Source organism: Arachis stenosperma, chromosome 10, assembly GCF_014773155.1.
Source record: "Arachis stenosperma cultivar V10309 chromosome 10, arast.V10309.gnm1.PFL2, whole genome shotgun sequence".
NCBI lineage: Eukaryota > Viridiplantae > Streptophyta > Magnoliopsida > Fabales > Fabaceae > Arachis > Arachis stenosperma.
Genome location: NC_080386.1, coordinates 69823248 through 69847870, shown reverse-complemented (window position 1 = coordinate 69847870; position 24623 = coordinate 69823248). Strand labels below are relative to the sequence as shown.

The window sequence follows — 24623 nt, the reverse complement described above, 5'->3', positions numbered from 1 at the left end:
TAATTCTTTTCTCTATTCGAAACATATTTCAACTTTTGTCTTTTTTTTAATCACACTTAATTTTGGATTTCTTGTCAGTTGATACTGCTTTCATCAACCGAGAGTTCTGAGGAAATCGAGCTAGCCAACAGAGATACTCCTGCTGTTTCTTCCCAATCAGAAGATGCAGCCGATTCTGATTCTGACCCCCAATTGATCCGCAAGACCAGAACTTCTCAGGTAACACATTCATCACTACAAACTTCACTTACTTTAACACAAAAATTAAACTCACAAATGTGTACCTTTTGTACTAGCTTGCCCACGTCATCCACTCAACTACCTCTGCTGAAGAATTTAACCCATTAATTTTGTCACAGCAACATGGTCAAGAACAATCAACGTCATATGACTCGATTCAATTCTCAGGATCCAGAGTGATTCTAGCCGTTTTTCCACCTTATTCTCACACAACACAAATAGTTGATTCAACAGGCAATCCTTTACAACATTCTCTAGAAGAGACTCAAAGAATTGAATCGACTTCACCAAACAATCAAGTTATTCTTTCCGAAAAGAATCTAATAGTTCCTGACTCTGATTCTGCTTCCAAGGCTGCTGACACCACCAATTCAGACTCTTCTAAATCCAAGGTTTCAGAAACTCCACCAGAATTGCAACCACCACCTTCAGATTTAGTACAACTTTAGACTCCTCCAGGATCAAGACCAAACACGTCGATTGTCCCAACAACTCCATCTAGCGCTACTTTGGATGACTTGACTTCTATTTTGAATAAAATTATCCAGAAAACCAAAGTGCCAGTACCTGTTCCAGCCATCTCGAGACCAGTTTTGACAAGACCTCCAATCAAATTGGATCCTGACACTCAGGAACAACTTCGATCACTCATCAAGCTTTTGGATCATCCTCCCCCTCCTGCCACTTTGGTTAATGACTCGATTCTTAATCAATTCCTAACCTCTCTTTTGAACTCCTATTTTGAACTCCCAACCAAAATTTCCAATTTTGATTTAATTCGAGGATTTAAACAACTCCTCGAAGAAAGTGTCGCGTTCCATTTTCAATTCCAAGAAATTGAGAATCGAGAAACCACAGCCATATCCAAAATTGAAAATTACCTAGCAACTGCTCAACCAATCAAAGTTGCTCATGACAAGTTTGATTTGAAGATTGCCTATGTTATTTCTGTTCAAGCCTTTCATGACCAAGAAGAAGCAAGGCTCAAAATGGAATTTGCTCGAATTCAAGAACAACTCACTACTATAAGCGAAGATCGGATCACCTTGGCCAAGCCTTTGGCTACAGCACAACAAGAGCAACATCTCCTTATTCAAAAACTCGTCTCGATTGAAATTAAGCGAGAGAAAGTAAAAAAAAAACTTGAAGAGATCCAAATTGAAAAATCCAAGCAAACTGGGATGCTCACAACTCTGGAAGACAAAAGGACAAAACTGCGCTCTGTTCTGGAAAAATTATTGGCGCCTTGAACTTTTTCCTTTTATTTTGCAATCACTTTTGTCTCTTCTAAACTTTATGCATGCTGAAATTTCTATGTTTGCCAGCAATAGAAAGGTTTTAAATTTTTTCCATTAATCGAATTAATCACTTTTCCTGATTCGATATCTTGAATTTGATAAGCATTTCCAGAGTATGTCCCTATCACCTAGAAGGGACCTTCCCAATTATGGGACCACTTACCCAAAAATTTCGATTTCTTTTCCATAGGTAAAATAACTTTCAAAACTAACTCGCCTATCTTAAAATACTTTTCTTTAATTCGACGATTATAACTCCGAGCAATACTCTCCTTCTGTCGAATAACATTTTCGAGCGCCAAGATTCGTTCTGAATCTAACTCATTCAACTCATCAAACATTTCATTCCAATAATCATCGACCGGAAATTCATTTTGTCTTAATACTCTTAAAGTATTCAAATTAATTTCCAATGGCAATACTGCATCATGGCCAAACACCAACTTATAAGGCGAAGTCCCTGTCGAACCTCTTGGTGAATTTCGATAAGCCCATAATATTTGACTTAAAGTTTCGTGCCATGTTCGAGGCTTATTTCCGATATGCTTTTTAATCAGGCCTATTAATATCTTATTCGCCGCTTCTACTTGCCCGTTAGCTTGTGCATAACATGGAGTCGAAGTAATCATATTAATATTTCTCGAAGCTGCAAAATTCTTAATTTGCTGGCCAGTAACATAGTTCCATGGTCAGTACTCAATGTCTAAGGAATCCCAAATCGATGAATAATATGTTCTTCGATAAAATCAATTATTTCATTTTGACCAACTTCCACCAGTGGAACTGCTTCAACCCATTTCGTAAAATAATCAATAGCCACTAAAATAAATTTGTGGTGTTTTGATGAAGGAGGATGAATTAATCCAATTAAATCTAAAGCCCATCCTCTAAACGGACACGGCTTGATTATAGAATGTAACTCAGTTGCTGGAACTTGTGGTTCAGAACCATGTTTTTGACATTCTTGACATGCTTTGGCATAATTGATACAATCCTTTATCATTGATGGCCAATAAACATAATTACGATATAGCACCCATCTTATTTTCTTCCCTGCTTGATGGGCCCCACATATTCCATTATGAACTTCACCCAAAGCAATATTCTGGTCTTCTCGACTTAAACATCTCGACAAACTTCCATCAACCCCCTTCCAATATAACTCATCAGCCAATAAAACAAAGTTCATTGCTCGTAATTTTATTTTCCTATCAACCATAATACTGGGATCTTTTAAATATTGAGCAATAGGCTTTCTCCAATCAGAATCCTCCCATTCATCTATATATAGCACTTCCCTTTCATTTGCTGGCACCAAAATTTGATGGATACTAGATAATTTCTTGATAGCTTCCAGACTAATTCGATATTTTGAAGTGATTTGGGCTAACTCATTAGCAATTTCATTATGAATTCTAGGAATATGTACCAAAGAAACTTTATGAAAAGACGTTAACAACTCCCAGGTAGTTACTAAATATTTTTGTAACGTCTCATTATTACACTTAAACTCCTTTGATAACTGCTTCAAAACCAACTATGAATCCCCTAAAATTTGAACTTCTAAAGCTCCTTTGTCGATTAAAATTTTGAGACCCAATATCAAAGCCTCATACTCCGCAACATTATTCGAACAAGGATATTTTAATTCAAACAAAAATTCTAATGGGATACCCTCTGGTGAAATAATGAGGATTCCAACCCCTGCACCATCTTTATGTTTTGAACCATCAAAATACAATTTCCAATAGTTAACTTTGATTTCAACTATATTTGCCCCCTGGTCATGAAGATCTTTCAAATTATTGACCAGAAAGTCTGCAATGACCTGTCCTTTAACAGCCTTCGCTGGAACATATTGTAAATCAAATTCTGTCAATGCCAACATCCATTTCCCCAAACGTCCTCTTAACATAGGAAAACTTAGCATATATCAAACAAGATCAGTTTGTGCTATAACTTTTATCGTCTTTGCCACCATGTAGCATTTTAACTTCATACAAGAATGGTAGAAAGACAAACATAATTTTTCAATCGAAGAATACCTTGTTTTAATATCTGTTAAAACTCGACTAAGGTAATATACTTCCCGCTCGTGCCCATTCTCATCATCCTGGGCCAACATACATCCAATAGTACTTTCAGATGCAGTAATATATAACTTTAAGGGCTTAGACGAACAAATGTTTACCGTAATCGAAGTTTTCGATAAATAAGTTTTAATCGAATCAAACGCCAATTGATGTTCTGTAGTCCATTCAAATCTTGAACCATTTTTTAACTTGACTAAAGGTGCAAATACCCTAGTTCGATTTGATAGATTCAAAATAAATCGTCGAAGGTAGTTTACTTTACCTAAGAAAGATTGCACCTCCTTTTTCGACTTAGGCGCAGCCAATGCTAGAATTGCATCTGCTTTGTTCTTAACGATCGCTATTCCTTTTTTGTGCACAACAAAATATAGGAAATTCCCCACAGATACCCAAAAAGCACATTTTAAAGGATTCATTTTTAACCCTTTTTTCCTCTTAGTAAGAAATACTTTTCTCAAATGTTCGATATGTTGATTCACCGAAACTGATTTGACCACAACATCATTGATATATACTTCCATGAACTTTCCAATAAATTCATGAAAAATGGCATTTATCGCTCGCTGGTATGTAGCTCCAGCATTCTTTAAGCAAAAAGGCATAGCTACCCACTCATATGTGCCTAAAGCACCAGGACAACGGAAGGCAGTTTTAGCCACATCATCCTCAGCAATGAAAATCTGGTTATATCCAGAATAACCATTCATGAAACTAAGAATTTCATTCCTTGCTGCAGAATCGATCAACATATTTGCGATGGACATAAAATTCATCTTTTAGAGTAGCATTATTTAAATCACGAAAGTCAATACATACTCTCAATTTCCCATTTTTCTTCATTATTGGGACAATATTCGAAACCCAGTTCGCATATCGTGCAGTTCGAATAAACTTTGCTTTGATCAAGCGTTCTATTTCTTCTTTGATTTTTACATTTATTTCAGGAGCAAAACGCCTTGGAGTTTGTTTCACAGGCCGAACATTAGGTTTTAATGCTAATCGATGTTCTATCAACGATCGATCATGACCAGGCATTTCATGATAATCCCAGGCAAAAAATCTTTAAACTCATGCAACAAATCGAAGAGTTCAGTTCGAAAAGGATCACGAAGACCTTTACAGATATATGTAATTTGAACATCATCAGAAGTCCCTAAATTAACTTCTTCTAAAGGGTCTTGAGATTCAAACCCTTTATAATGTTCATCTTCGATAATTGAATATATTTCAAATCCCAAAGGCTCTAAATCATAAATGCAGTCAAAAGTAAAATAAATAGAATTATCGAAAGTAGAAGAAACTTGATCTTTGATAATATCACTATTATTTTTATTTTCAACACAATGAGCTTCTGCTATTAAATCGGCAGTCCGACTCACATTACTAGTTTCATTACAAGCACTAAAGACATCACTACTAATTTCGACTGAAACAGTCGAATCATGCTTACTACAATTAGTAACTATACTAATCCTATCAGACTCAACTTTATCATAAGAATCATCTTTATTTTCAACGACTTGAAAATTACTTAAATATTTATGCAATTTTACCAGGTATTCGGACACTTCTTCAACCCGGCCCATTGTTCGAACATCGAAATCTTCAAGACAAACAATCCCAACCTGTTGGTTCAAAACCCACATCCGGATAGCGTAGCTTCACCGAAAGGCCTTCAGAAGTCAAATAACAACCATCACAATTATAAGGATTCAGAGATCGATCAACATTCAAAGGCTTCAAATTTCAATTATAGATCCTAAAATCGACATGCATTTGTTCGACGTATAAACTCGAGTCTGCTTTGACAATTTCAGGCTTGCCTTCTTTAGTCCACAAAAGCACACTTTGATGCACAGTAGATGGCACAACACCTACACCATGAATCCAATCTCTCCCAAGTAAGGAGTTGTAACTAGCCTTTGATGGCACTACCACAAAAACAAAATGCCTTTCCGACGATCCCACCTTCACAGTTAATGTGACCAGCCCTTTTGCTGGTGTCAAGGCTCCACTAAAATCAGTCACAGCGATGTTAGTAGGAACCAAATCATCAAGATGTTTGCCTACTTTTCCCAACATTCACTTAGGAAGCAAACTGATTGCTGCACCTCCATCGATTAACACCTTGTTTATTTTGAATCCATTCAAAACAGCAATAACATAAAGAGGATGCAGATGAGACATCTGCCTCTCCATTGGCCGAGAGAAGTACCCTGGTTCATCCTCGATTCGAATAAAGGAGAAAGTTCCTTCCTCCTCCTGATCATAATCTTCATCTGGGTTACTTTCACACTCACCCAAGTATTCAGACGGAATGATCGAAATTGTCCCGATCATGTCATCATCTCCCTCATCAAAATATTCCTCATCAACATCAACATCCTCTGTTTATTGATACTAGAAGATTGAGCAATTGCCTTACCCTTTTCCATCTTAGCTAGCGATGGAACTTCTTTAGGATAAGTCTCTTCATCAGAAGGAAAGACAATTCGGGAGTGCACAGAAAGATTTGCCCCCTTGCTTACTTCCTTACTTGCCTCGATTTGAAGCTTCTTCCCCTGATTAAAAGCAGCATATTGATTTCGGGAAGGAGCCCGATGCCCCCACTGAGGGTTGCGTCGATATAAATGATCGCGCTTTTGGAACTCGTGACAGTTCCTGATCCATTGAACACCTATAGCCTGAGATCGGCTCAATGGTGTACACACATCATGTTGAGGGATCCTCGAATCAGAACCCTCAACACGCCGAATTGGCTGTCTCTGGCGCGCTTGTTCCTCCTTGTGAGCCAATTCTTTTTTCATTCTTTCTTTTTCAAAGATGGTAGAGGCTTCGACATCGAAAACAGCATTGCACCGTGGACATAGAGATACGTCTCGGTCCTTGATCTTTTGTTGAACAAAAAAATCCAGTAAACCATCTCCTGTTCTGGGATGAACAGGCCTCACTTGTGACTCGAAATCATCGAGAGCCACATCAAAATCATAAGCCATACCAACCATGTTCACTCCGAAGTAAGGATCAACACAGCTAGCATCAACCTCGAAGGGATCTACATCCACCTTCATCTCTTTCTTACCATCGTCGAATTTCAAACGTCGTTCCATTATTGCTTCTTGAATTAAATCCCTGAAATGGACACAACTGTTAGTCGAATGACTTGTTGCTTGATGAAATTTACAATAAGGCTTTCCTTTTAAATCTTTTACAGAAAACAAAGATCTACCCTCAGGCAAAACCAGTTGTTTATCTTTAAGCAACACATCAAAAATCTGATCAGATTTTGAGATATAAAAACTATACTTTTTTCCACTTTTAAGTTTTGCATCATTCGACTTTTCGTTATTGGGAAGCTTTTTCAACAAAGAACAAACATATGGAGGATCCTTTTTAAGTTCAGCCAAATCAACTTCCGTTTCGAACTCGAATTCCTCATCTGACGATTCCATGGTCACATAGGAAACCATTTCCTTTCGAACAAAAGGCTAATTTTTTTAACCTCTGCTCACTTCTATGTTTTTCTTTCTCCTTTTTCATAAGTTCAGTCTGTCAAACTTTTTCAACCAAATGCCCCAAGTCAGGAATATGTACATTAAGCAGTTTCCTGCGCATATAGAATCCCAACCCCATGATTGCTATTTTCACTATCTCACTTTCAGGTAATATCACATAACATCTATGATGAGCGGATAATTTATACACTTTTTGGCATTGTTTTTAGTATGTTTTTAGTATGTTTTAGTTAGTTTTCATTGTATTTTTATTAGTTTTTAATTAAAATTCACTTTTCTGGACTTTACTATGAGTTTGTGTGTTTTTCTGTGATTTCAGGTATTTTCTGGCTGAAATTGAGGGACCTGAGCAAAAATCTGATTCAGAGGTTGAAAAGGACTGCAGATGCTGTTGGATTCTGACCTCCCTGCACTCGAAGTGGATTTTCTGGAGCTACAGAAACCCAATTGGCGCACTCTCAATTGCGTTGGAAAGTGGACATCCTGGGCTTTCCAGCAATGTATAATGGTTCATACTTTGCCCGAGATTTGATAGCCCAAACTGGCGTTCCAAATCAGCTCAAAACTGCCCGGCGTTAAACGCCGGAACTGGCACAAGAATGGGAGTTAAACACCCAAACTAGCACAAAAGCTGGCGTTTAACTCCAAGAAAAGTCTCTACACAAAAATACTTCAATGCTCAGCCCAAGCACACACCAAGTGGGCCCGGAAGTGGATTTTTATGTCATTTACTCATCTTTGTAAATCCTAAGCTACTAGTTCTCTACAAATAGGACCTTTTACTATTGTATTCTTATCTTGGTAGCTATCTTTGATCAGTCTTATGCTATCTTAGATCATGGGGCTGGCCTCACGGCCATGCCTAGACCTTGTTCTTATGTATTTTCAACGGTGGAGTTTCTACACACCATAGATTGAGGTGTGGACCTCTGTTGTACCTCGAGTATTAATGCAATTACTATTGTTCTTCTATTCAATTTAGCTTATTCTTGTTCAAAGATACTCATTCGCACCCAAGAACATGATCAATGTGATGATTATGTGACGCTCATCATCATTCTCACTTATGAACGCGTGCCTGACAGCCACTCCCGTTCTACAAGCAAACAAGGCTTGAATGTTTATCTCTTGGATTCCTTAATCAGAATCTTCGTGGTATAAGCTAGAATTGATGGCGGCATTCAAGAGAATCCGGAAGGTCTAAACCTTGTCTATGGTATTCTGAGTAGGATTCAACGATTGAATGACTGTGATAAGCTTCAAACTCTTGAAGGCTGGGCGTTAGTGACAGACGCAAAAGAATCACTGGATTCTATTCCAACCTGATTGAGAACCGATAGATGATTAGACGTGCTGTGACAGAGCACGTTGAACATTTTCACTGAGAGGACGGGACTGTAGCCATTGACAACGGTGATGCCCAACATACAGCTTGCCATGGAAAGGAGTAAGAAGGATTAGATGAAGACAGTAGGAAAGCAGAGAGACGGAAGGGACAAAGCATCTCCATACGCTTATCTGAAATTCTCACCAATGAATTACATAAGTATCTCTATCTTTATTTTATGCTTTATTCATAAATCATCCATAACCATTTGAATCTGCCTGACTGAGATTTACAAGATGACCATAGCTTGCTTCATACCAACAATCTCCGTGGAATCGACCCTTACTCGCGTAAGGTTTATTACTTGGACGACCCAGTGCACTTGCTGGTTAGTTGTGCGAAGTTGTGATAAAGAGTTGAGATTGCAATTGAGCGTACCATGTTGATGGCGCCATTGATGATCACAATTTCGTGCACCAAGTTTTTGGCGCCGTTGCCAGGGATTGTTTGAGTTTGGACAACTGACGGTTCATCTTGTTGCTTAGATTAGGTATTTTTCAGAGTTCTTAAGAATGAATTCTAGTGTTTCAAGGTGATGTTCTTATCATCATCAAAGCTGATTGATTCTCATCAATTTAGCTCTTGAATGTAATGTCCTGCTGAAGCTTGGCTAGCCATGTCTAATTTCTTTAGACTAAAGCTTTAGACTAACATTGCATGATTCTTGGAATTCTCATTAAGAATTTTAATATCTTTATTTTCTTTTCCACTTAATTTTTGAAAAAAATCCAAAAAAAATTTACAAAATCATAAAAACCAAAAATATTTTATGTTTCTTGTTGAGTCTAGTATCTCATTTTAAGTTTGGTGTCAATTGCATGCATTTTTCGAATTCAAACATGTGTCTTCATTAATCTTCAAGTTGTTCTTGATGATTTTCTTATTCTGATCTTTAATTTCTCTTGTCTTTAGTGTTTTGTTGTGTCTCATATGCATTCTCATTTTGTTAGTGTCAGTAGTATACAAACTTCTAAGTTTGGTGTCTTGCATGTATTGTTTATTTGATTTTAGTTGCATTCTGATTATTCCTCATTATTAAAAATCCAAAAAGTTTTAATTTGTGTCTTTTCAAGTCAATAATACAGAGAATTAAAGATTCAGAACATACAGCAGAGGAATTACACAGAAAAAGCTGGGCGTTCAAAACGCCCAGTGAGGAAGGAAAACTGGCATTTAAACGCCAACCAGGGCACCTGGCTGGGCATTTAACGCCCAAAAGGGTAGTGTTTTGGGCGTTAAACGCCAGAATGGATACCATTCTGGGCGTTTAACGCCAGGATGGCACAAGAGGGAAGATTTTGTTTTTAACTCAAATTTTTTTCAAGTTTTCAAAATTTTTCAAAATCAAATCTTTTTCAAATCATATCTTTTCAATCATATATTTTCAAAATCAATTTCTTTCCATTTTCAAAAATACTTGCTATCAATTAATGATTTGATTCAACATTTCAAGTATGTTGCCTTTTCTGTTGAGAAAGGTTTAATGTCTGAATCATATCTTTCTTGTTAGGCAGGTCATTAATTTTCAAAATTAAATCTTTTTAAATTGTTTTTCAAATCATATATTCTCAATCACATCTTTTTAAAACCATAACTTTCAATCATATCTTCTTAATCACATCTTTTTTAAAATAGTTTTCATCATATCTTTTTGATTTCTAATTTCAAAATCTTTTTCAAAAATCACTTGATTTCTTTTTCCACTCTTAAGTTTTCGAAAATCAATTAGTATTTTTTCAAAATGTTTTTAAAATCTTTTTAATTTATTTTCAAAAATTTCTTCCCCTCTTCTCACATCCTTCTATTTATGGACTAACGCTACTCCTCAATGCACAATTCGAACTCCATCTTTCCTTGATAAGTTCGAATTTTCTACCTCTTCCTTCTATTTTTCTTTTCCTCTGACACCTCAAGGAATCTCTATACTGTGACATAGAGGATTCCATATTTTCTTGTTCTCTTCTCTTTCATATGAGCAGGAGCAAAGACAAAAGCATTCTTGTTGAGGCTGATCCTGAACCTGAAAGGACCTTGAAGCGAAAGCTAAGAGAAGCTAAGGCACAACTCTCTGTAGAGGACCTAACAGAAATCTTCAAAGAAGAAGAACTCATGGCAGCCGAAAACAACAACAATGCCAACAATGCAAGGAAGGTGCTGGGTGACTTTACTGCACCTACTCCCGACTTCTATGGGAGAAACATCTCTATCCCTGCCATTGGAGCAAACAACTTTGAGCTTAAGCCTTAATTAGTTTCTCTAATGCAACAAAATTGCAAGTTCCATGGACTTCCATTGGAAGATCCTCATCAGTTTTTAGCTGAGTTCTTGCAAATCTGCGACACTGTCAAGACTAATGGGGTTAACCCTGAGGTCTACAGACTTATGTTATTCCCTTTTGCTGTAAGAGACAGAGCTAGGACATGGTTGGACTCACAACCTAAATAAAGCCTGAACTCTTGGGAAAAGCTAGTCAATGCCTTCTTGGCAAAGTTCTTTCCACCTCAAAAATTGAGTAAGCTTAGAGTGGAAGTCCAAACCTTCAGACAGAAGGAAGGTGAATCCCTCTATGAAGCTTGGGAATGATACAAACAATTGATCAGAAAGTGTCCTTCTGACATGCTTTCTGAATGGAGCATCATAGGTATATTCTATGATGGTCTGTCTGAACTGTCCAAGATGTCACTGGACAGCTCTGCTGGAGGATCTCTTCATCTGAAGAAGACGCCTACAGAAGCTCAAGAACTCATTGAAATGGTTGCAAATAACCAACTCATGTACACTTCTGAAAGGAATCCTGTGAACAATGGGACAAATCAGAAGAAAGGAGTTCTTGAGATTGATACTCTGAATGCCATATTGGCTCAGAATAAAATATTGACTCAGCAAGTCAATATGATTTCTCAAAGTCTATCTGGAATACAAGTTGCACCAGACAGTACTAAGGATGCTTCATCTGAAGAAGAAGCTTATGATCCTGAGAACCCTTTAATGAAAGAGGTGAACTACATGGGAGAACCCTATGGAAACACCTATAATCCTTCATGGAGAAATCATCCAAATCTCTCATGGAAGGATCAACAGAGACCTCAACAAGGTTTCAACAACAATAATGGTGGAAGAGCATAAAGAGCATTTTTGCTCGCCACTTGGTGCAGGGATGAATTTTCCTTGACACCTCAGGATCTGTGGACCCCACAGGATCCCCACCTACCCCACCACTCTCTCTCTCTTCTTCACCCATTCACCAATCACCTCAACACCTCTTCCCCAAAAACCCCTCACCTATCAAATTCCACTATTCTCTTCACCACTCACATCTATCCTTCATAAAACCCCACCTACCTCACCATTCAAATTCACACCACTTTCCCTCCAAAACTCCCCCTTGGCCGAACCACAAAGCCACCTCCAAATTCAAGCAATCCTTTCGACTTGTCTAGTAAGACGCTCGAACCTCGTATCATGATCAGTCATCATGGAATTTAAAATTGTAGTCATCTGTTGAGTCAATAAATTGACTAGGTCATGATGACTTTCCTCCACTTGTTGTCGATACACTGCCATCGAATTCGTGGCATTCGAAGTAGAGCCAACGTGATACTCTCGAGAATATTCGGAGTTTTATTGTGGGTTTTGCACATTATTCACTCCATTTAGATTCCCAAAACGGATAGGCGGCATGAATCCACCCACCGGTGGAGTATAACCAGGAGGAAGACCATAAAGAGGCCAACTAGTGTTAATGGAAATTGATATGGTGTTGAGGGACTACGCGGACGAATATTACGTCCAACATTTTCAGTATGTATAGTCATAACGGCTATACTTTCAGTACCAATTTCACCTTCTGAATGTGAAGACACATCATCATGTTGCATAGACACTGATATGCTATTATTGGTGGAAGAAACACCATTCACATTTGACACTTTATCAGCCATGTGAATGATTTTTCCACCTCGTAATTGCATGCACCAAGTAATTACTGAAAAAAATAACTTTTTTGACACACTTTGATTTAAAACTGTCCCACCGGGCGTGTCAATTTGTTTTGTCGATTTTTAGCAAATCAATGGTGGTTCGATATCTAGTGATCTGGGAGCGAAACTTACTCTTCTGTGCGAGTACCAGTTTTCTAGAAATGCATCAAAGCGTCTTCGATTAGACAAATATTTTGAATAAAGACAAGATAAAATTGTAAATTGATAAATTAATCTTAGAAATTGAAGTTCTACAAATTGAATAGATGATAAATAAAAGGATTTGCATAAGAATCAAAAGGAAATAACAGAATAATAAAATGTAAAAAGATAAATCAAATCGAAAATGAAAGAGAGAAGAAATGCTTGATAAATGAAATTAAATTAAACATCAATTTTACAAAAAAAGTTGAAATTGAAACAACAAAAGAAAGGTGGAAGGAACCCTACAGGAAATTTAACTCGAATGCAAGATTAGGAAATCTTTGAGATGTGAAATTTTAGGAGTGTGTTTTCTGAATCAAAATTCCAACCTCTATTCTCTAATCCTTCCTAATATATATAAGCTATCTTACATAACGGTTAATTGAATTACATTAATTACAATTAATTACAATTAAAATAAATTACAAACATTTAAAATACAACTACCCTTGGTAACTGTTCCCACTTCACAATTGTAGATATTCACTATGTGATTAATTATCCACTAACCTTCTCACCTCTTTGATTACTCGACCAAATCTTTCAAAAGCCTTGCTCGATTTCTCAATTCGAACCTTTTCTCGATTCGGGCCTTCTCCTCGATTTAGTTGACTCGATTAACTTCCTATTTTCACAAAATAAATTTTGACCAACAATAGTTATTATTAGAAATTAATTAATCATAGTATTAATTAAATTTAGGATTAATTTATTTTTTTAATCTATTGTTCACATTGTTCAATAATATGATTGTCTATTTATACTTTTTATTTAATTAAATTTTTAAAAGTGCAATAAAAAGCTAATTCGTCACATATGGAAAATACCATTTTAAATGTGGGGAGTAATGAATGGCTGCATAGTGCATACACTACACATCTTGAGCTCTGTTTGTTTCTTTATTTCAGTATCACTTTTTTGGGTCTGAAAGAGAGTGAAAATATCAAGAGAATATAAGCAAACCCACCCAAACCCGTAATTTCTTTCCTCTTTCAACTCTTCTCGCTGTCTCCAAACCAGGTTTCTCATCTCCCGTTTCTTTTTGCGTCTTCATATTGGGACAAAACAATGATCACCATTGATTGGGATTCACTGTTTGATCGTTCAACTTAATTATTTCTTTCAGGGTTTCAATTAGATCTTAACTTTTCCAAGGATTCACCTCTTTATATCTGATTCAATTATTCTCCTACTCAACTCACCTCAATCGTTCTCCTACTTAATTGGTACTCTCTCTTGTTATTTTTTTATTTTATTTTATTTAGTTACCTACCTACATCTCTTCGCTTATAGTTTATGCGTGTTCAGTTATTTTCTTTTCGCAGCAAAGCTTAATTCTTTTCGTCTGGTTATTACAATTTCTGTTCAAAGAACAGAATTTAAAAGAAAAAAAAGGATTAATGTTTCTTTTACGTCGGTTACTTTTCATTCTTCATCTGGTTTTGGATCTGCAGAACTTCTTAATTTGACTGCACAGATTTTTGTATAGATTAAGTTCTAGACCTTAGAAGTTGCATAAAGTAAAGTCTTTTTGTTGTGGGGAATGGAGACGGTTAATCAGGTCTTATCCAATTTATGTATAATGTTGTTCATTGTGAGGGTTGGGATATTCAATGTGGAGTTGGTTTCGTCAGTGTTCTAATTGATACTCCGTGATTATATATATTCCGTGTACAATAGTGATCTAGTTTTACTTCCTTAACAGCGATTGATTCGTTTTGTGTTACTTTTGATGTATCAATCAGCCTCAGCTTGCTTTGGCACTGTCGCAGCTCTGCTTTTTCACTTTAGAGGTTTTGGTTAAAGGGAGGGAGTCTTTGATGATACAGTAGTGCTTACTAGTTTCTACAATTTTCGGATTGTTAACGGGTTTCTGGACTTGGAAAAAGAAAAGTAAAGAAAAAAAAAAACATGTTTTGTTTCCTTATTAACCTTTTATGCAATGGGGGTGTTTGTTTTGGGGGCTTATGCAATGGCCTTTTATATCACTATGTTATGAGATGTTTGTGGTGACTTGTTCTGTTTAATGATATCTCACTGTCTCCATTTTGTGCAGGAACTTCTGATTGCTTTTTCTTTGAAAATGATGGCTACTCCAACTAAACCAATGGCCGTAATGTTGTCTGAATCTTTGGAACACAAGGGAAAGGATATCACTGAATTAAATGGTAACATACATCAATCCCCTATAAGTCAACAGCCCAATAGCTCCTCGGATGGTTCAGTAGCTATTCTTTGGGACATTGAAAACTGTCCTGTTCCGAGTGATGTCTGCCCTGAAGACGTAGCAGGAAATATAAGGATGGCGTTGCAAGTGCATCCAGTAATTCAAGGAACTGTCATGGTATTTTCTGCTTATGGTGACTTCAACGCTTTCCCTAAGCGACTTCGAGAGGGATGTCTAAGAACTGGTGTTAATCTCATTGATGTTCCTAATGGGAGAAAAGATGCCGCTGATAAAGCAATCTTGGTTGACATGTTTTTATTTGCTCTTGACAACCCTCCCCCATCATCTATTATGCTAATATCTGGAGACGTTGACTTTGCCCGAGCACTTCACATTCTTGGACAACGGGGATACACTATAATTCTTGTCATCCCTTCTGGGGTGGGTGTTTCATCTGCTTTATGCAATGCCGGAAAGTTTGTCTGGGATTGGCCTAGCGTTGCTCGTGGAGAAGGATTTGTTCCCCCGGCAAAGGCTTTAGTACCACCTCGTGGAGGTTCAGTTGAGGTTGCTGGATATTTGATGGGGTGCCATATTAATGACAACTTCGAGGGACAAAATGAGGAAGAAGCAATAGTTTATAGAGGGATGTCACAGAGATTATATAACTCAAGGGATTTCTCTATGGTTTCACAATCTCTATCTGAATACAATTGTACCACATCGAACATGGCTGGCTTACCGACAACTATGAGATCACACAGCCTTCCACCTGGGATGATTGATGTTTCAGGAATATCTATGCCTTCTAGTGACAATAATGAAGGCCAGCTTTGGGGCCCTATGTCTAGCGATTTAAATGTTCTCAAAGGCCAGTTGGTAAAGTTGCTTGAACTTTCTGGAGGGTGCCTGCCTCTGGCTCGAGTTCCAACAGAGTATCAGAAAGCTTATGGGAGAACTCTTTATGTATCTGATTATGGAGCAATTAAGTTAGTCAATCTTTTCAAGAAGATGGGTGATACAATGGCAGTGGAAGGGAAAGGTCAGCGTAAATTTGTGTATCTCAGAAACTTCAAGGTAGGCCCGAGCGCTCCCCCATTGGCTCTAGCAAAGAAAGACAAGAAAGGAAAGGGGCTTCCAGAAGAGAATATGAATACTGTCACCGGTGGTGTCTCTTCAGATGAGTTCTCAGATGAAGAAAGACTAGTCATGGAAGAACCTGATGAGAGAAATTGTGTAGGAAAGGGCAGTCAAAGGAGAGCAGCTATCAATGACCGTGCTCTTGAGCAGTTCAAGTTCGAGCTTCAAGAGATTCTAGTCAGCTACTCATGCCGAATATTCCTAGGTTGTTTTGAGGATATATACCAACAAAGGTACAAGAGACAATTGGAATATCAGAGACTTGGAGTGAACAAGTTGGAGGATTTGTTTGAAAAAGTCAATGATATTGTAGTATTGGTTGAGGAACCAGGAAGCAAGAGGAAGTTCCTTGCTCCAGTGGGGGGTTAGAATGCTAAAGCAAATTGCTGCCTTGTGGTTTTAACTTAAAATATTTTTAAAAGAGAAGGAAAACTTGTTCTTTCTAGCAATCCCATCCTTATTCTAGTTTTATTTATTTTCCTTCTATATAGTAAAGATGATACGCTGGGAACATGTGTGTATTTTTTATTGTCACTGTCCCGCATGTATTTTGAATCTGTATTAAAGTTTCCTTGTCTTTAGTTCTTGCCTCTGCAACCTACCAGCTACTTGGAAGAAATGTAAAGTAGTGTCTTCTGTACTTCCCTTTTCCTATCATTCTCATTAACTTAGAATTTGAAGCATGATTCAAGTAGTTTATTTTTCAAGTTGTAGATTGAATTCTATCATAAATTATAAGATTCACAACAGGTCATCAAAGAAAGAATTAACAAGCATCATATATTTATGGTAACCTTGAAAGTACTATATTCCTCATCTCCAAAGATTTTATACATGGACCCTTGGAACTAACAAATCCAAACATTTGAAGTTAGTGTGAAGTAAAAATGAGAAATTCCTGTCAACATGATGAAGAGCCCTGATGATTTTTTCTTAAACTGAGAAAATATTTGGCGGCGACTGCGGAGAGCCACTCTCGAGTAAAAAGGTCCTACTGCAATACGATCGAGACGTGCTTGAGGACGAGGCGAGGTATCTTCCATCGCCGCTGTTGAAAATAGCTTCATTCCGGTGCATTTTCCCCTTGCTTCTTCTGCCTCTCTGCTGACTTCCCTGACAGTCTTCATCATCGCCGGATTGTAGGAAACCACTGTGCATCGGTTCTGACGTCTCATAAAGAAGCCGAAGAACCTGTTTTATTGAAGGCCTTGCCCTTCCTTCTCTCTGGGTGCACCATCCTACTATAGACACTAATGTATGGAGTTGATCCAAGTCAAAAGACTCCCTCGCGTTGGGATCTACTAGCTCCAATAATCTGGTTTCGGATTCCATATACGGTTGCGCCCATTCCACCAAGTTCTTATTATCCTGAATAGCTCGCCTTCCTGTCACGATTTCTAGTAGTAACACCCCAAAACTGTAGATATCGCTTTTCTCGGTGAGCTCTTGAGTAACAACATATTCTGGATCCATATAACCTGGGATGCATGACATCAGTGGAGAAAATATTGAATTTCAGGGACATACAGCCATCTTCTAAAGCATGTAAATGAAAGATGAGGAAGAAAGGTCAGAAGAATTTTATACCTGGAGTTCCTCGGATTTCAGTGTTTAGAGGTTCAAAGCATATCGAACCATTTTTTGATGCCTGTGCAAGGCCAAAATCGGCTATCTGTGAAACGATGTGACACAGGAAAAAAAATAAAGAATCAATTAACGCTTAAAAGGTGTCTGTGACTATCTAAATATTACTGCATCATAAAATTTGTGCTGTTTTTGAACTATTCAGTTCTGAAAAAAGAGGCTGAATAGTTATCCCACCTTAGCAACAAAATTCTCATCCAGCAAAGTGTTGCTAGACTTAATGTCTCTATGGCACAGAGGAGGATCACAATATAAATGAAGGTACTCCTGCATGTGACGATGCAAAGGCAAAGTGTGATTCAACAATAAAAATACCAAACAAGAAGATATTAAAGCTTGATATTAAACTAATCAATCATATGTACCAATGCATTAGCTACGCCAATCGCAATTTGGATTCTAGTTCGCCAACTTAGCGGTGTTCTACCAGGAGCTGCACAAGAAAAAAAGAATGAAATGTGAGATCGGGTTCGTTAGGGGGAACAAGCTAATAGATTCAGCTGCATTCCACAATTCTCTAAGGCTATTATTTTGTTGAATAGATAATTGTTACTAGAAAAAGATGCAGAAGAGCATAATAGTAATATCTTAAAGTGTACTATTATTGAAAACAATATATAGATAGAGGTGTCCTTTTAAATCCAACCAAATAATATCTTAAATGTACCATTGAAAACAATGTATAGATACTAAGACTAAGAGGCATACAATGAAGATGATCTTTCAAGCTTCCATTTCCCATGTACTCATACATCAGAAACCTGCCATTAGGGATGCAAAAGAGCTTGATTTACCGATATCTGGTGTTAAGAAACACAAAAAAAAGCAGATAAAGAGATACCGCTCGTGTTTTTTTATGCAGAAGCCTCTTAAAGAAACAAGATGCCGATGGTGCAGCCGTGCAAGAAGTTCGATTTCTCGGCAGAACTCATCCTCTCCCTGCTCTGACACTCTGTTCATGCGCTTCACTGCTGCCACCAGGCCATCACTAAAATGAGCTTTATACACTGTTCCAAATCCCCCTTGCCCGATGACGGTGCTAAAATCCTCTGTTGCCTTCTTTATCTCCTTGTAGCTAAATTTTCGGAACATAGTTGAAGAACCTGGTAGAAGAATGGAGAACAAGGTAGAGCTGGTTATGATGTGTTTCATAAAGAAAAGTTTCAGAAATGAAGCAGCAGATTCAAAACATAAACTTACCTTCCTGAAACTTCCATGTTGCAAAAGGAGGCATGGTTTTTGAAGAAGTTTTTCCGAAATCATCAGGATCATCTAGCTCTCTGCTTTTTTTACGAATTAGAACTATCAAGACTATGAGCATCCCAACAGCAACAGCGGTGACGGCAATAGCAATACCTGGAACTAATGTCAAGTGATATGTATGGTGGTTTCCCTTAAAAGGTGCACCTAACAATAGTTGGCTTGGACTATCAGCAACCACTGGACTTGGAGAAGCCTCGGGACTCGGCAAGGATGGGGACGATGACACTGAAACTAGCATCGTGTTTGCAAAATATGGTAAGTTTTACTCTGTCACAACAGTACACAGACTTCATTGTATATGTTAAATAAATATTTAATAGCAATATAATTGGAATAATATAAGCAGTCATCTGTTGCACATTATATAAAACTAGCCCTTCTCGAGATTTTTCGAGTCTAATTCAGCTGTGGAATAAGTATTCCTACAGTTTTCCATTCATCCTTTAACATGCCAACCATAAGGGGATTTTGCAATCATTGCTTATTAAAGTGGGAAGATGAGGAAAATCTAGAATATTGCTTCACAATATATCAGGACTCATACGTAATTGTGTATGTAATAGCATTAGCACATGTACAAACTCATGTATTCAAAGAGAGCCAAATGGGGAGAGCATCGCAACTATTCTATTGTAAAAACTTATAATTTAAAAATGTTCATACCAGGAGGCCCAAGAAGTCCTTGAACACCAAAGAAACAGCTTGCAATGTCAGTTGTAGATTGGTGATCAAGTTGGCTTGCAAGTGCAGCAAAAGTTGCATCACGACAAGTACTGAGTGTTATATTATCATTAATTCCCAAATGATGCAGATAACCAAAGCCTGCATTTAAGCACTTCCTACATTTTCTTTCCTCTCCAAGTGACACTTTGCAATTTTTTGTGACCTCCGCGAATCTAGGAGATTGCAGCATTTGCATGACACTAGTCCGTCCCTTACATTCATAATTAACAGGAATTTTGGTCCCAAAACCACAGAAAGCTGTTGCATTTTGTGGAACTCCATTAAGTTGCAACTTATCAGATATAGTTTGGAGACAGGAAACAGAGTCATTTGGAGGGACCCCCAGGATGCTCGTTGAATTAGCGAAACGAGCAACAGAAATTGCAACATTAGCATTAATGTAGCGGCAACAGTTTCCCCTATCACCTTGGTTAGAACATAGAGAGGAAGCCAGTGTAAAGTTTGAAGCGGAAAAATCCAAAGGGCAATCTGCAAAAGAAGCAGCATATCAGCATATTAGATCACTAAGCTGCATTTGGTATTCCTACGACTGTAAAGACAGCCATATACTGCGAGCACATTTGAAAGACACACAAGCATGTTAACTTGTTTTATTTTTTTATCCTTGTATTTTATTTTATTTCAGAACAATCATGCTAAATTAAATTAATATGCAAATGCAGTATTGCCATTGTTCTTAGTTTTGAGCACAAGCTTCTTTGATTATCTCTTCTGTTTCCATTCAATAATATATGCAACTTGAACAATTTTATGTAACCTACTCTATTCATAATTCCCATTGGTTGATCTTAAAATATGAGAAAATATTGTAGAAATGTATCTATCTCTTGAAACCAAGTTAAATGACTGGGTTACTAATAAGGTAAGCAAAACTCTAATCCTGATGTTCATAGGCTTATATCTTTTTAGGCCAATAATATATATTGACATATTTCTCACAAACACTTAAATGAATTGGAAGTTAGCCCATAAGATTGAAATAAACTTATAAACATGAAATCTAGATGGCTTTTGAATTTGCTTAAGAACAAATCAAGAGAGTAACGAGGTTCTGAAAATCTTGAGCAATCAAACTGAGGACTAGAAATGGTTTAAATTTCTGACATCCCCCTTCAAAATTTAAATCATGGACAGAACACAATCCCTCTTAGACCTTATTATAAAACTAAAATTTACATAGAATAATGAGGGGAAGCAAGGAACAAACTATAAATTAATAATCATGTTAAGGCCCTTATATGGTTGCAATTCATTCTCTAATCAAATGCCTCAAATTTTACAAGAAGTTTGGAACACTTCCATTTTAATGTAGCGTGTATGACAGTTAAAAAAGTAGTACAAAAGAGCATGGCATGCAGGGTCAATAATAAATGCGGTAAATAAAATGGTCCTGGTTTCTTCTCAGATGGTAACTCAAAGTCAACCACTACTAGAAGACCTAGATTTTTTAGCTGTTACTTTCATTTTTCAACACTGGTTTCTGCAACCAATTTAACTACCATTCTGGTCATAAAAAGACTTTGCTATATAGCCAGAAATCCATCACATGCTTCTTCCAGCTGTTTTGCAAGTTAGCAACTTTATTAAGGAAAATGTTACTCCATCCTTTCATAATAAATACACTTTTGACCAAGTCATAAATACAAATTGCCATAGCAAACAAACATAACAAACTATATGGAATTAGTTAATGCTACAAAAAACAACTAACAAACACATCATGTAGACCTTAGCTCCACAATTTCTTCAACTTTCCCCAAGATGGGTCATCGAAAAATGCCACAAAATTTGATTTTTTTTAATTTTTTTCAACAATGGGTAGCAGACACTACACACAAGGGTAGGAGAATAATGGAAGGAGGGATGGAAGTTAAGAAAGGAAAGAACTTTAAGATAGAAAACTAACCAGCCATTAATGAAGGGAAGTGCATTCCAAGAAAAACCGCAAATCCAAAAAAGAAGGGAAGGCAGCAGAGCATGTTGGTTGAGCAGCTGAGAGAGAAGAAAGAGAAGAAGAAGAAGAGAGAGCACAACGTGAAATGAAAGAGTGGGTTATGTTTATGTGAGTATGAAATATGATTAATTCGATAATTTGATTAACTGGTTTTGGGAAATGGGAACGGTAACAAGTAACAAACAACACATACCGTTCACTCGCTCAGAGTCACCGTGGTATACTGGTGTGTTTGGATGTCACATTGGTTTTGAGAAAGACTAGTGGGTCTGAAGAGAGAGAGAGAGAGAGGGTTAGGTACTTTTGTTTTGCACTGAATAAATGTGCATTGATGAGGAAGAACATTTTATTTTTTATAATTTTTGCTTTTAGATGCCTTTGGTGTGGGGTTCATTCATCTGTCGCTTCCTTCATATTCCGTAATCCATACAGCATGATCTTGACCCATTTCAAAGTTTTGGTCATGTGCCATTATTGCTCACAATTTCAACCCTAGTCTTAAGTAATTGGCATCACTTCCTAGTTTGTTTGTGCATTTAGATGAGTAATATATATGTTTAGAATAGATTGCGCATCACTTCACATCAAAAGAGAGCTAACAAACAGGGATGACAAAACTTTTCGAAGTGCAAAAATCGCTCTAAATGAGAATTTGAATATGAATTTTTTCTGTGAAAATGAATATGGAGCAAAATTTTTTCGAGGAAGATGTGGGACTCGAGCAAGGATTCCCGCTTTATTCTCATTAATCTTTGAATTATTAAATTTATTTAAATATCTTTAATAATTTATTTTTAATGTAAATTTTTTAGCCATTTCACATACTATATATATATATATATTAAAAAACTTAACCCTAATTTTAAAAGTGCCTTCTCTTCTTTCCATAACATTAACACTCTATCGTCCCACTCTCCGAGTCATCCGAAAAAGTCAAAATTCGTAAATTCCAATCTCTTATAGTGTCACAACCATACTCTTCGTCGCTACTACTTAGTGCTCTTCATGTCGTCACATTCTCGCCACCTCATTGTCTCCGATTTTGGTGTCATTTTCCCTTTTTACCGCTGCATGACTATGTTCTTATATTTTGTAATAATGTTTTTTGATTTATTTTCTTTAATTTTTCATTAGAACTTTCATATAAATAATCAATATAAGAAGATGAGAGGCCTTGCGAAAAATGAAAATTCGCAGAAAATGGAAATGGGAGACAATATTCCTCCACAACAGGAATTAGAGTGGAAATAAAAAGTAAATCTAGGAGTGGGGATGAAAAACGAAAAGGTATTTCCTGTTTCCGCCTCGTTGCCATCCCTACTATCAAATAAGGGTTGAATTAAAATTATTTAATTAATAGCTCAAATAAATAATAACGGGTTCATTATTAGAAACAAAATCTAAAGATGAAAACAGATAAAAAAAAAGTTTTTCAAAAGATATATAATATTTGCAAAAATAATTAATTGCGAATTATAAATGAGTCTTGTTAACAAATGTGAAGGACTTAAGGTTAATAGAAACTTTTTCTAAAAACACTACAAGAAAAAAGGCCTATGGCCACGCTTTTTTCTTGCCACGCTTTTGTGAGAGTGGCGATTAAATAAAGATTCGGCCACATTTTTTCTCGCCACGCTTCAAAAGCGTGGCAAAAAGGGTCAATGGCCACGCTTTTGTGAGGATGGCAATTGATTAGAGATACAACCACGTTTTTTTTCTGCCACGCTTTAAAAGTGTGGTCATAGAGAGAAACAGGGATATTTTAAAAGCGTGGCAATAGAATTTCATTATAGTAACGTTTATTAAGCGTGGCCATATCCTGATATTATTTTGGCACGCTTTAAAAGCGTGGCCAAAAGACTTAAAAAAACTAATAACCCCAAACCAAACATTCCTACTAACCATAGTTGTAAAAATCGGACCGGACTAGCCGGTTCGATCAGAAAACTGGTGAATCGGATCCCTAACCGGTCCGGTAGAGTAATATGACCGGACAAGGAAGAGAATCGTTGAGAACCGGGTTGAACCGACCAATTCTGATGAAAACCGAAAAACCGGCGGTTTTTGCTCAACCAATCGGTTCGGAAGCTTTTTTTTATTCATTTTTCAAAACGACGTCGTTTTGGTTTATTAAAAAAAAGAAAAGTCTCGTATGCGGTATCCTATCCCCCCTCCACCCCCAATCCCTATTTCCACTTTTCCCCAACCCTAATCCCCTAACGGCTAACCCTCCCCGTCACCACCTCACCCACTCTGTCACAGTGTCACTCACCCAGCCATCGTCGCCAGCCGCCCGCCGTCGTCTTTTTCGTTTCACCGCCAGACACCCATTTTGAAGTCTGAAGGAACAAAATAGACCCGCGGCTCCGCTTCATCCTGTCTCTCATCTCCATCGCCGTTGCCTCGCCGTTGCTGCGCCGTCGCCCTCGCTGTTGCCTCGCCATTGCTGCGCTGTCGCCCTCGCCATTGCCTCGCTTTTCTGCGCTGTCAAACAAATAGTTGAATATGTTGTTCTCCAGTTCTCCTCTGTTTTGCACTTCTGCTCTATGCTTGTTGAATATTTGAAATTATGAAGTTGTGAAAACTTGAAATTTCTGGGATGAATATGCTTGTTGAAAGCTTTAAACTATGAATAATGTTGTTATGTTGATTTGTTCTGTGTTGAATACGCTTGTTGAAAACTTGAAATTATGAATATGAAGCTGTTATGAGTTATGACCAATGTTTTTATGTTGTCTGTTCTGTTATGAATATGCTTGTGTTGTGAATTTAACTATTTAAGGTTGCTATGAATTTAACTATTTAAGCCTTTAAGGTTGTTGTCTTGCTGAATAGGGAATAAGAATTAGGGAATTTAGGATTGCTATTGTTTTATACTTTTGCTACTCCATATTCTTTTAGAATGGCTTCTGCGAATACACCATCAGAAACACCATCTTTGCAAGAATAAGGATCAACTCCTGATGCATCAATCAGAACCAAAAAATACAATAA

At 37.2% G+C, this 24623-nt stretch overlaps 3 protein-coding genes and 1 non-coding gene across 7 annotated transcripts; 1 reads left to right on the top strand and 3 right to left on the bottom strand.

Moving 5' to 3' along the window:
- Window positions 1–1666: 1666 nt before the first annotated feature.
- LOC130957206 (uncharacterized) lies at window positions 1667–2167 on the bottom strand. The gene has a single exon (XM_057884079.1). It carries the CDS (start codon window positions 2165–2167, stop codon window positions 1667–1669), a length of 501 nt encoding a protein of 166 aa, XP_057740062.1.
- An 8880-nt stretch (window positions 2168–11047) lies between these two features.
- LOC130958767 (small nucleolar RNA R71) lies at window positions 11048–11155 on the bottom strand. Its single transcript, XR_009077873.1, has one exon. It is a non-coding gene; the product is annotated as a small nucleolar RNA R71 (small nucleolar RNA).
- A 2423-nt stretch (window positions 11156–13578) lies between these two features.
- Window positions 13579–16590, top strand: LOC130955535 (uncharacterized). Of its 2 annotated transcripts, XM_057882414.1 has the most exons (3): window positions 13579–13737; window positions 13844–13943; window positions 14774–16590. In XM_057882414.1, the coding sequence occupies exon 3, from the start codon at window positions 14801–14803 to the stop codon at window positions 16391–16393; it is 1593 nt and encodes a 530-aa protein (XP_057738397.1). In that variant the 5' UTR covers window positions 13579–13737; window positions 13844–13943; window positions 14774–14800; the 3' UTR covers window positions 16394–16590. The 2 variants fall into 2 exon arrangements, with proteins under 2 accessions (XP_057738397.1, XP_057738396.1); XM_057882413.1 differs by having other exon boundaries at window positions 13630–13943.
- A 120-nt stretch (window positions 16591–16710) lies between these two features.
- On the bottom strand, window positions 16711–21955 carry LOC130955533 (probable receptor-like protein kinase At1g49730). Of its 3 annotated transcripts, XM_057882411.1 has the most exons (10): window positions 21823–21955; window positions 21582–21667; window positions 19595–20143; window positions 18869–19162; window positions 18510–18771; window positions 18377–18429; window positions 18034–18101; window positions 17846–17935; window positions 17612–17696; window positions 16711–17502 (listed from the first exon to the last, which is right to left on the bottom strand). In XM_057882411.1, exons 2-10 carry the CDS (start codon window positions 21652–21654, stop codon window positions 16958–16960), a joined length of 2019 nt encoding a protein of 672 aa, XP_057738394.1. In that variant the 5' UTR covers window positions 21655–21667; window positions 21823–21955; the 3' UTR covers window positions 16711–16957. The 3 variants fall into 3 exon arrangements, with proteins under 3 accessions (XP_057738394.1, XP_057738395.1, XP_057738393.1); XM_057882412.1 differs by lacking the exon at window positions 21823–21955 and having other exon boundaries at window positions 18869–19156; window positions 21582–21792; XM_057882410.1 differs by lacking the exon at window positions 21823–21955 and having other exon boundaries at window positions 21582–21790.
- Between the last annotated feature and the right edge of the window lie 2668 nt (window positions 21956–24623).